This window comes from Ranitomeya imitator, chromosome 4 (assembly GCF_032444005.1).
Source record: "Ranitomeya imitator isolate aRanImi1 chromosome 4, aRanImi1.pri, whole genome shotgun sequence".
In the NCBI taxonomy this organism is placed as follows: Eukaryota; Metazoa; Chordata; class Amphibia; order Anura; family Dendrobatidae; genus Ranitomeya; species Ranitomeya imitator.
Genome location: NC_091285.1, coordinates 706,284,136 through 706,295,922, shown reverse-complemented (window position 1 = coordinate 706,295,922; position 11,787 = coordinate 706,284,136). Strand labels below are relative to the sequence as shown.

The 11,787-nt window shown below is 42.9% G+C and overlaps 1 protein-coding gene across 1 annotated transcript; it reads left to right on the top strand.

Moving 5' to 3' along the window:
- The first annotated feature begins 7,466 nt into the window (after nucleotides 1-7,466).
- LOC138674834 (olfactory receptor 6B9-like) lies at nucleotides 7,467-11,052 on the top strand. Its single transcript, XM_069762650.1, has 2 exons — nucleotides 7,467-7,562; nucleotides 10,135-11,052. Exons 1-2 carry the CDS (start codon nucleotides 7,467-7,469, stop codon nucleotides 11,050-11,052), a joined length of 1,014 nt encoding a protein of 337 aa, XP_069618751.1.
- Nucleotides 11,053-11,787: the final 735 nt, after the last annotated feature.

The window sequence follows — 11,787 nt, the reverse complement described above, 5'->3', positions numbered from 1 at the left end:
TGATGAAGAGCAGCCTCTGGCGTTGGGATCTCTTCTCGATTGGATGGAATCTGGTTGCACTCGACCAGTGTAGGTAACGGTATCTCGACGGTGTTCTCGAGAGATGTCGCTGTAAGACCACTGGCCCTTCTCCCAGAAACCTCTGTAACACCACTGCAGGTACCTAAGGTGTAAGGGTAAGCATTTCCCTTTAAGTTAAACATATCAAAGAGTTCTGACCTTGCAAGTGATCGGTTGCTCTGATCATCCAGAAGGACATACACCTTCACGGCTTTCTCTGGGTGACCGTTGGGATACATGTTCACCAGGCAAATCTTCGCACAGGACTTGTCCCAGAGGTCTTCTCCGCAGACTTCTGTGCATGAAGAAGATATTGTGGTATGGCTTGCAGTTTGAGCTGCGTCCTCCCCGCCATGGCTCGTGGTGGGGGAAGGAGTAAGTGTAGAGTCAGGACGGAATGGGTGGAGTGCTTGTACGTGGTCCTCACTGTCACACTCCATGCACTTAATTGTAGTTTTACAGTCTTTAGCAAGGTGTTCAGTAGAAGCACAACATCTGTAGCATACCCCGAACTTCTTTAGAAGCTCCTTGCGTTCTTGGAGCGGTTTCTTCCTGAAGCCGATGCACTTTTTTAAAGGATGTGGCTTCTTGTGGATGGGACATTCACGATTTGGGTTGTCTATCTTTTCACCCTTGTTACTCTTGCCAGGGGCTGATGTTGGTAAGGGAAGAATATCCGTCTTCTTTACTGACACTGGACCCCTGTGGTTTCTGTCATTCGAGCGTGCGCTGACGTATTTAGAAGGAGGTGAAGCTGGGCTACTGGATTCTTCGTAGGAAAAGCTTGGGTCGTTCTTACGCTCTGCCACGTCTTTTATAAACTCACAGAAGTAGGAGAATGGAGGAAATGACACTTGATGGTCTTTCTTGTATTTTGACCCTAGTGTAGTCCACTTTTCTTGTACGTTGTACGGTAGCTTGGAGATAATGGGATTTACTCCACGGGCAGTGTCCAGGTAGCTGAGGCCAGGTAGGTGGGTGTCTGCCTTGGCCAGCTGGAGCTCTAACAGCAAGTCACTGAGCTCTAGGAACTTTGAACTGTCTTTGCTTGATATCTTTGGAAAACTCTGTAATCGCTTGAACAGTGCATCCTCTATGGCTTCTGGACTGCCAAAGTTTTTCTCTAGTCTTTCCCATGCAGCCATGAGACCAGCCGTTGGATTACTGATATGTACAGACCTGAGTCTCTTAACACGCTCTGTGGATTGTGGTCCTAGCCATCTGATTAGCAGGTCCAGCTCTTCGGTAGCAGTGATGCCAAGGTCACTAGTTACGGTTCTAAAGGCATTTTTCCAACCTCTGTAATTTTCAGGTTGGTCGTCAAACCTTGTGAGACCGGTTTTAGTAAGTTCGCGGCGAATCATGTACCTTGCAAAGTCGGACATGTCTGTTCTTTCTGACTTAGGATGCACGAATGTAGGCTGAGCAGTGTTGTACATAGGGGTGGAGACGTCCTAGCCTTGAAACGTGGGTAAGTATGGAGTGGCATATGCATTTAGTCCAGCAACCGGTTTGGTGGGTATAGTCTCTGCTACATGCGGAGCTGGCACTGCGCGGTTGTGGAGAGTATAATGACCTGCCGGCATATTGGGACGCGTGTAGATATTAGCCTGTGGAGTTTGGTGAGATGCGGGGTCCTGGCGCATACTGGAATACGAAGGAAGTTCAAGTTTGGGAGCATTGTACTGACCTTGAATGTAGGGTTCTGTAAGTGGATCGGCATCCTGGTGCCCTGGAGAAGCATGAACGCCATCAGGAATGTTAGTAATGATCTGCGGTTCGCCATTTTGGCTTAGCACGTAGTCTCTTGTGCGTTCAATAGGGTCTTCTGCCACCACTTCACACAAACTGATGCTGTCTCTTTGACTCCCACTGATAGCTCGCTCCAGGATCCTTAACTCTGCCATGGCTGTCGCATGCTCACATTCCTTCTCCATAGCTTCCTTGCGTGCTGCATCCGCATCCATTTATGCTCTCTTTTGTGCTGCGGCTGCATCCATTTCTGCTCTCCTTTGCGCAAAGGCAGCTTGTATCTTAGACGTTTCGGCCTTAGCACGTGCTCTTATAAGCTGCTCGCTGAGAGTGGAATATTTTGACGAACTTGACCTAGATGAGCGTTTTTAGTGCTTGGACAATTTAGATGAGCGAGTTGATGCATCTGGTGTCCGTGCAATTTTAGCCTCTAACTTGGTTTTAATGTCACGTACGGTGCAGTCTCTTTCAGAATTAAGCTGCTGGAAACTTTGCAATTCGTTTAAAGTCTCTGGTAGATTCAGTTTTTTCAGGAGAATAATGTATTGGTCAGTCTTCTCCATATACATTTGGTATGCTGTGCATAATTGTTCTAGGACTCCCTCAAGTGGTAACTCATGAGAAGCAGGCCTTGATACAGTGTCTATGTGATTCAGCACTTTCTCCCACAGTGAAGACACATCACTATATACGACACGTTTTGCAGTCTCTAAATTCTCCATGACTTTCCATGTAGGTTTGACTGTACGTTTTCCCCTTTCACTAGCTGGTGGATGGGGATCTGGGTCTCTTTCCTGTGTTTGTAAGTCTGGTAGGGACATTGTATTCCTTGCTTCAGACATGATTTGATTGCAGGCAGGAAGAGTGGAGGATGAGGGTTATACTTACATAGTTAGTAAGGCCGAAAAAAGACATTTGTCCATCCAGTTCAGCCTATATTCCATCATAATAAATCCCCAGATCTACGTCCTTCTACAGAACCTAATAATTGTATGATACAATATTGTTCTGCTCCAGGAAGACATCCAGGCCTCTCTTGAACCCCTCGACTGAGTTCGCCATCACCACCTCCTCAGGCAAGCAATTCCAGATTCTCACTGCCCTAACAGTAAAGAATCCTCTTCTATGTTGGTGGAAAAACCTTCTCTCCTCCAGACGCAAAGAATGCCCCCTTGTGCCCGTCACCTTCCTTGGTATAAACAGATCCTCAGCGAGATATTTGTATTGTCCCCTTATATACTTATACATGGTTATTAGATCGCCCCTCAGTCGTCTTTTTTCTAGACTAAATAATCCTAATTTCGCTAATCTATCTGGGTATTGTAGTTCTCCCATCCCCTTTATTAATTTTGTTGCCCTCCTTTGTACTCTCTCTAGTTCCATTATATCCTTCCTGAGCACCGGTGCCCAAAACTGGACACAGTACTCCATGTGCGGTCTAACTAGGGATTTGTACAGAGGCAGTATAATGCTCTCATCATGTGTATCCAGACCTCTTTTAATGCACCCCATGATCCTGTTTGCCTTGGCAGCTGCTGCCTGGCACTGGCTGCTCCAGGTAAGTTTATCATTAACTAGGATCCCCAAGTCCTTCTCCCTGTCAGATTTACCCAGTGGTTTCCCGTTCAGTGTGTAATGGTGACATTGATTCCCTCTTCCCATGTGTATAACCTTACATTTATCATTGTTAAACCTCATCTGCCACCTTTCAGCCCAAGTTTCCAACTTATCCAGATCCATCTGTAGCAGAATACTATCTTCTCTTGTATTAACTGCTTTACATAGTTTTGTATCATCTGCAAATATCGATATTTTACTGTGTAAACCTTCTACCAGATCATTAATGAATATGTTGAAGAGAACAGGTCCCAATACTGACCCCTGCGGTACCCCACTGGTCACAGCGACCCAGTTAGAGACTATACCATTTATAACCACCCTCTGCTTTCTATCACTAAGCCAGTTACTAACCCATTTACACACATTTTCCCCCAGACCAAGCATTCTCATTTTGTGTACCAACCTCTTGTGCGGCACGGTATCAAACGCTTTGGAAAAATCGAGATATACCACGTCCAATGACTCACCGTGGTCCAGTCTATAGCTTACCTCTTCATAAAAACTGATTAGATTGGTTTGACAGGAGCGATTTCTCATAAACCCATGCTGATATGGAGTTAAACAGTTATTCTCATTGAGATAATCCAGAATAACATCCCTCAGAAACCCTTCAAATATTTTACCAACAATAGAGGTTAGACTTACTGGCCTATAATTTCCAGGTTCACTTTTAGAGCCCTTTTTGAATATTGGCACCACATTTGCTATGCGCCAGTCCTGCGGAACAGACCCTGTCGCTATAGAGTCACTAAAAATAAGAAATAATGGTTTATCTATTACATTACTTAGTTCTCTTAGTACTCGTGGGTGTATGCCATCCGGACCCGGAGATTTATCTATTTTAATCTTATTTAGCCGGTTTCGCACCTCTTCTTGGGTTAGATTGGTGACTCTTAATATAGGGTTTTAATTGTTTCTTGGGATTTCACCTAGCATTTGATTTTCCACCGTGAATACCGTGGAGAAGAAGGTGTTTAATATGTTAGCTTTTTCCTCGTCATCTACAACCATTCTTTCCTCACTATTTTTTAAGGGGCCTACATTTTCAGTTTTTATTCTTTTACTATTGATATAGTTGAAGAACAGTTTGGGATTAGTTTTACTCTCCTTAGCAATGTGCTTCTCTGTTTCCTTTTTGACAGCTTTAATTAGTTTTTTAGATAAAGTATTTTTCTCCCTATAGTTTTTTAGAGCTTCAATGGTGCCATCCTGCTTTAGTAGTGCAAATGCTTTCTTTTTACTGTTAATTGCCTGTCTTACTTCTTTGTTTAGCCACATTGGGTTTTTCCTATTTCTAGTCCTTTTATTCCCACAAGGTATAAACCGCTTACACTGCCTATTTAGGATGTTCTTAAACATTTCCCATTTATTATCTGTATTCTCATTTCTGAGGATATTGTCCCAGTCTACCAGATTAAGGGCATCTCTAAGCTGTTCAAACTTTGCCTTCCTAAAGTTCAATGTTTTTGTGACTCCCTGACAAGTCCCCCTAGTGAAAGACAGGTGAAACTGCACAATATTGTGGTCGCTATTTCCTAAATGCCCAACCACCTGCAGATTTGTTATTCTGTCAGGTCTATTAGATAGTATTAGGTCTAAAAGTGCTGCTCCTCTGGTTGGATTCTGCACCAATTGTGAAAGATAATTTTTCTTGGTTATTAGCAGAAACCTGTTGCCTTTATGGGTTTCACAGGTTTCTGTTTCCCAGTTAATATCCGGGTAGTTAAAGTCCCCCATAACCAGGACCTCATTATGGGTTGCAGCTTCATCTATCTGCTCTAGAAGTAGACTTTCCATGGTTTCTGTTATATTTGGGGGTTTGTAACAGACCCCAATGAGAATTTTGTTACCATTTTTCCCTCCATGAGTTTCGACCCATATGGACTCGACATCCTCATTCCCTTCGCTAATATCCTCCCTTAAAGTGGACTTTAGACAAGACTTTACATAGAGACAAACCCCTCCTCCTCTCCGATTTTTACGATCCTTTCTAAACAGACTGTAACCCTGTAAGTTAACTGCCCAGTCATAGCTTTCATCTAACCATGTCTCGGTTATTCCCACTATGTCAAAGTTACCTGTAGATATTTCTGCTTCTAGTTCTTCCATCTTGTTTGTCAGGCTTCTGGCGTTTGCGAGCATGCAGTTTAGAGGATTTTGTTTTGTTCCAATCTCCTCACTGTGGATTGTTTTAGAAATGTTCTTACCTCCCTTCTGAGTATGTTTTCCTGGGTCGTCTTTGTTCGAGTCTAATGTTTTTCTTCCCGTCCCCTCTTCTTCTAGTTTAACGCCCTCCTGATGAGTGTAGCGAGTCTTCTGGCGAATGTGTGTTTCCCAGGTTTGTTGAGGTGTAGTCCGTCTCTGGCGAGGAGTCCATCATACCAGTAATTCACACCGTGGTCCAGGAATCCAAATCCTTGTTGTCTGCACCATCGTCTCAGCCAGTTGTTTGCATCAAGGATCCTGTTCCATCTCCTGGTGCCATGCCCGTCTACTGGAAGGATAGAAGAAAAAACTACCTGTGCATCCAGTTCCTTTACTTTCTTCCCCAACTCTTCAAAGTCCTTGCAGATTGTCGGTAGGTCCTTCCTTGCCGTGTCATTGGTGCCAACATGTATCAGAAGAAATGGGTGGACGTCCTTGGAGCTGAAGAGCTTTGGTATCCTATCGGTCACATCCTTGATCATCGCACCTGGAAGGCAGCATACTTCTCTTGCAGTTATGTCCGGTCTGCAGATGGCTGCTTCGGTGCCTCTCAGTAGTGAGTCTCCCACCACCACCACTCTTCGTTGCTTCTTGGCTGTACTTTTTGCTGTCACTTGTTGCTGTGTGCCCTTTTCTTTTTTGCTTGCTGGTATTGCTTCATTCTTAGGTGTGCCATCTTCATCCTCTACAAAGATTTGATATCGGTTCTTCAGTTGTGTGGTTGGTGATTTCTCCATGGTCTTCTTGCTTCTTTTGGTCACATGCTTCCACTCATCTGCTTTTGGAGGTTCTCTGACACTTTTTGCACCTTCTGTGACCAGTAGAGATGCTTCTGTTCTGTCTAGAAAGTCTTCATTCTCTTTGATGAGTTTCAAAGTTGCTATTCTTTCTTCCAGACCCCGCACCTTTTCTTCTAAAAGGGCCACTAGTCTACACTTCTGACAGGTGAAATTGGATTCTTCTTCTGGTCGATCTGTGAACATGTAGCACATGCTGCAGCTCACCATGTAGGTTGTCACATCTGCCATGTTGCTCCTAGATCCTGCTGACTTGCTGTGTGTTTTCCTTCTTGTGTAATCTACTCAGCCAAGCTCTCTTGCAATAATGTCCTACAGGCAAAAATTCTAGGCTTAGGGAGACTTCGCTTCTCCCAGAAGGCACCTGGAATATGCAAATTAGCCTCCTGAAGCTTGAATCCCTGGTTTGGTGATGCTTTCGAAGCAGCTGGTCCCGGCTGTACCCAACGATCTTCTAGCTTAGGGAGACTTCGCTTCTCCCAGAAGGCACCTGGAATATGCAAATTAGCCTCCTGAAGCTTGAATCCCTGGTTTGGTGATGCTTTCGAAGCAGCTGGTCCCGGCTGTACCCAACGATCTTCTAGCTTAGGGAGACTTCGCTTCTCCCAGAAGGCACCTGGAATATGCAAATTAGCCTCCTGAAGCTTGAATCCCTGGTTTGGTGATGCTTTCGAAGCAGCTGGTCCCCGCTGTACCCAACGATCTTCTAGCTTAGGGAGACTTCGCTTCTCCCAGAAGGCACCTGGAATATGCAAATTAGCCTCCTGAAGCTTGAATCCCTGGTTATCATTTGTTCTCATGGGGAATTTTTTTTATCTCCACAATAATGCCATGCAAATGTTTATATTCTTATAAAGTAAAGCAATGACTCTGGGATTAAGGTGTACAAAATTTATTTTTGTATTTCTCCATTAATCACAACACTGGAGACTTAGAGGACAAATTCAGAGGATTCTCCGGGGAGTTTTTCTACCTCGCACCTTGCCTTTATTTTCTATATAAATCTGATGCTTCATATGATCTCACCGGGTTATGGAAATCGATCACACGGAGTCAAAGACCAGAGAACTGAGAGCAGCGATAAGAAAAATCATTCTGAGAATGAATCAGCGCAAAGAAATATCTGATGTGAGTAATGATAGTGACGTGATACAGAAGAAAGACTTCTGAAAGATTTTTATCAGACTTTCCAAAAGGTTGCTATTAATCTTATAATTTTATACAATAGTTTAGTCACAATTATGCAGCAGATCTATTCTTATAAGGCTCTAACATTTTATACTCAAACTCAAACAAAAAATGTCCACCACACACAATATTTATAATGATATATGCCAGAAAATGGAAACAAAGTGCAGCTGACATCTACGACAGCCCAAAAGATGTGCCAGAGCCTGGGCTTCTTAAGAGGTTTAGTGCCCCCTACTTCTTCGGGGGTTTTTTGTCCAGTAATAGCTCATAAAACATCAGACTTTCATTTACCCCACTCTTGCATAGTTGGATTTTACTATTTTAGTTTTTCTTGATAAGCTCATCAGTGATGATTTTTCATATTTATGAAATACATGATAAATACATACATGGATAAGCTGAACCTTAATAATATGGACAGTTTATACTTTACAATATCTATCATTTTTCCATAACATAGAAATTTCAGCACAAGTCACACATTTTTATTAAGGGGAACCTGTCATCAGATGCTGCTAAAACCAAAAGCAGCATGAAGATAAGCCTTTCTCTGAAATGGTGCAGTATTATACTTACCTAGAAAAGCTGTACGGGTTCATCAGGTCCCGGCCGACTTGTCCTGTGCAGTCCACGGCCCGCTTCTTCCCGCCCCACACCAAATCATTGACGGGTCTCTCTCAATGTAAATGCGTAATCACCAATAGTGGAGTAAACCGGGTAATTCCTGCACCGTCTGGATAGACGAGACCATTAATGGATGAGTCAGACACACATGTAGACCAAAATCTGGTTTGTCAATGTGTTTCACAGTTTCATGTTTCTTCTCCAGGACAAACCACGATAGGTCTCTGACTCCATCCACCAATGGTCTCCCCTGTCCAGGCAGCACATGAATTAACCCATTCTTCCCCACTATTGGTTATCCTGAAATCTCTGTGGGTCTACAGCAGTCTCCTTTTCTATGTAATCTGTGGTTGTGGTCACACATCCCTGCCAGATGAGCAATTCTCTGAATCATTGATACCCCACTACATGGATAAAACCCTATTGTGCAATTGTCTTTCCAGCCCATGCAGCCATGCATCCAGGCTCTGATTTATGCTGCCCGTGATTCAGGCAGCATTCATTTAATTAAAGGTTGCCTCTAAGAGTACCGTCACACAGTGGCACTTTGGTCGCTAGGACGGCACGATCCGTGACATTCCAGCGATATCGTTACGATCTCGCTGTGTCTGACACGCTACTGCGATCAGGGACCCCACTGAGAATCGTACGTCGTAGCAGATCATTTGAAACTTTATTTCGTCACTGGATCTCCCGCTGACATCGCTGAATCGGCGTGTGTGATGCCAATTCAGTGATGTCTTCACTGGTAACCAGGGTAAACATCGGGTTACTAAGCGCAGGGCCGCGCTTAGTAATCCGATGTTTACCCTGGTTACCAGCGTTAACGTAAAAAAACAAACACTACATACTTACCTTCGGTGTCTGTCCTCCGGCGCTGTGCTTCTCTGCACTGGCTGTGAGCGCCGGCCAGCCGGAAAGCACAGCGGTGACATCACCGCTCTGCTTTACGGCTGACTGGCGCTGACAGTGCAGAGGAAAGCAGAGCGCCGGAGGACAGACACAGAAGGTAAGTATGTAATGTTTGTTTTTTTTACGTTTACGCTGGTAACCAGGGTAAACATCAGGTTACTAAGCGCGGCCCTGCGCTTAGTAACCCGATGTTTACCCTGGTTACCCGGGGACTTCGGGATCGTTGGTCGCTGGAGAGCTGTCTGTGTGACAGCTCTCCAGCGACCAAACAGCGATGCTGCAGCGATCGACATCGTCGTCGTATTGCTGCAGCATCGTTTCAGTGTGACAGTACCCTAAGAATAAATAATGACACAACACAGATTGGTAAAAGGCGATCCAGAAGAGTTATTTCATGAAGAATACAATAATGTCCTAAAATACCATTGTCTGAAGAGGTGACATCCTTTTAAATATTTTCTTTTCCTTATTTATGTGGCACCAATGCATTCCACAGTGTTGTACAAGTGAGTACATAATTTTGGAATAATGTAATAATATAATATAGAAAATGTAACACACAATGAGACAATTTATCTTTGGAATATAATTCTCAGATGTGCCAACTTGGACCACCCAATCTTAAAATGTACCAGTTTGTTCCTAGTGAATCATTCAGCTTAATAAATCTGGCCTAACGTTAGACTGTGTGGTGTAGGCTAACTATGAGCTGGATTAGTCTGTGGCAGAAATGTGTGCCAAAGACCATGCCGCTTTCTTCTATACCACACTGTACCCCCTTATCGAACAGGGCACACAAACACACAATAAGTAAGGTGATAGTCTCGATTTTGGAGAAAATTGAATTTGAAACAATTTAGTTTGATTATTCTCACACAGAATCATTTTTAATGTTTTTTAAATTTTCCTATGCAAGCTGTTCCAAGTCTGCTGTCTTATCATAACAATTATAGCCTGTCTGTTCTACGTGCAGGAGAAAAACAGCACCATGGTCACAGAGTTTTTCATCTTAGGATTTCAAGCCAGTCAAGGATTAAGGATTTTCCTGTTCTGTTTATTCCTTGTAGTTTATTGTCTGATAATCTTTGGGAACCTCCTGATCATCACTCTGGTGTCCACCAGCAAGACCCTCCAAACTCCAATGTACTTCTTCATCTCACAACTGTCCATCAGTGACATCTTGTTGACCACGGATATTGTCCCCAACATGCTCCACATCCTACTGAATAATGGGGCGACCATTACTTTTATTGGCTGCATGACACAGTTTTATTTCTTCTGCGTATCAGAAACATTAGAATGTCTTCTTCTGACAGTGATGTCTTATGACAGATATGTGGCCATCTGTAATCCCCTACGTTATACCTCTATAATGACAAGTGGAAACTGTGTAATATTGACCATTATCTGTTGGTTGTTTGGATCTTCCATTCTTTCGATTTACGTCATAACAATAGCAAAAATATTCTTTTGTGGGACCAATATCATTAACCATTTATTCTGTGACCTTGTTCCTCTATTAGGACTCGCCTGTTCTGACATCTTCATTATTGATTTAGAACTTTATTTATTGAGTATTCTAAATGTTTTAATTCCAACCACCATTATTTTAATTTCTTATACTTATATTGTTCAAACAGTCTTAAGAATCCCATCCAGTACTGGAAGACAGAAAGCCTTCTCCACCTGTAGCTCCCACCTCACTGTGGTCTCCATATTCTATTGGACCATGTTCAGCGTCTATGTCGTCCCAACTAAAGGCCAAACACTCACGACAAGTAAGATCCTATCACTATTATATACAATATTTACTCCTTTGGTCAACCCTATTATATACAGTCTGAGAAACAAAGACATTATAATAGCAGTACAAAAAATACATAATATATGAGACATCTGGGAAATCAGCCACAATACTCTATACAGAAAATCCACAAAAATAAAAGACAAAGGCCTTGATTTATCAAAGCAATTTTTATAGAATTTTGGTGTAAATTGCTTTGAAACATTGCAAAATGTTTGAACATCTTGGAGATGTGAAAATTTTTTGGCTCCACTAAATTGGGCACAGGTTAGGCAGGATAGGGGTGTGACCAGGGCGTGATGGCAAAGCTCATCAAGTTCATGACAAACTGTGGCATTCCTTACACTAGAAGACTGACCCTGGTTCCCTACTTGTAAGACACACTTATGCACTTTTAGAACTCAGCGTCAGTGAAAGTGTTGTGGCGTGCTTACAGGCACTGCTTGCAATGTTGTGAGCGATGACTGTAGCCACGCTGGCCACCATGTATGACTGAAAGCTGGTGGCTCCCACAAGAAATAACTTTCATTTGTTTCTCAGTAGCAATGCTTCTAGTATAGTGTCCATCTACCTTTCTAATGCTACTGACCTGAGAATTAAACTGAAACTGAAGTATAACAGTGTTATCTGATGTGATTGACTTCCTTTATAATTTTCACATCTTATGTTTATAACGCTTTGAGGTCAGAAGACATTGCATAGAATAGCAAGGGACATTGAACTCACAGATAAAATCTGTGCAAATGGAAAAATTGTAACTTTGCCTGATCTGCTGATCTCTAGCTGAAATACGACCTTTTGATTTACATAAACTATTCATGA

Coding starts and splice junctions, on each gene's coding strand:
- LOC138674834 (XM_069762650.1), top strand. CDS start 7,467: ATGGAAATCGATCACACGGAGTCAAAGACCAGAGAACTGAGAGCAGCG. Junction 7,563..10,134: donor AGCGCAAAGAAATATCTGAT/GTGAGTAATGAT, acceptor TTCTACGTGCAG/GAGAAAAACAGCACCATGGT.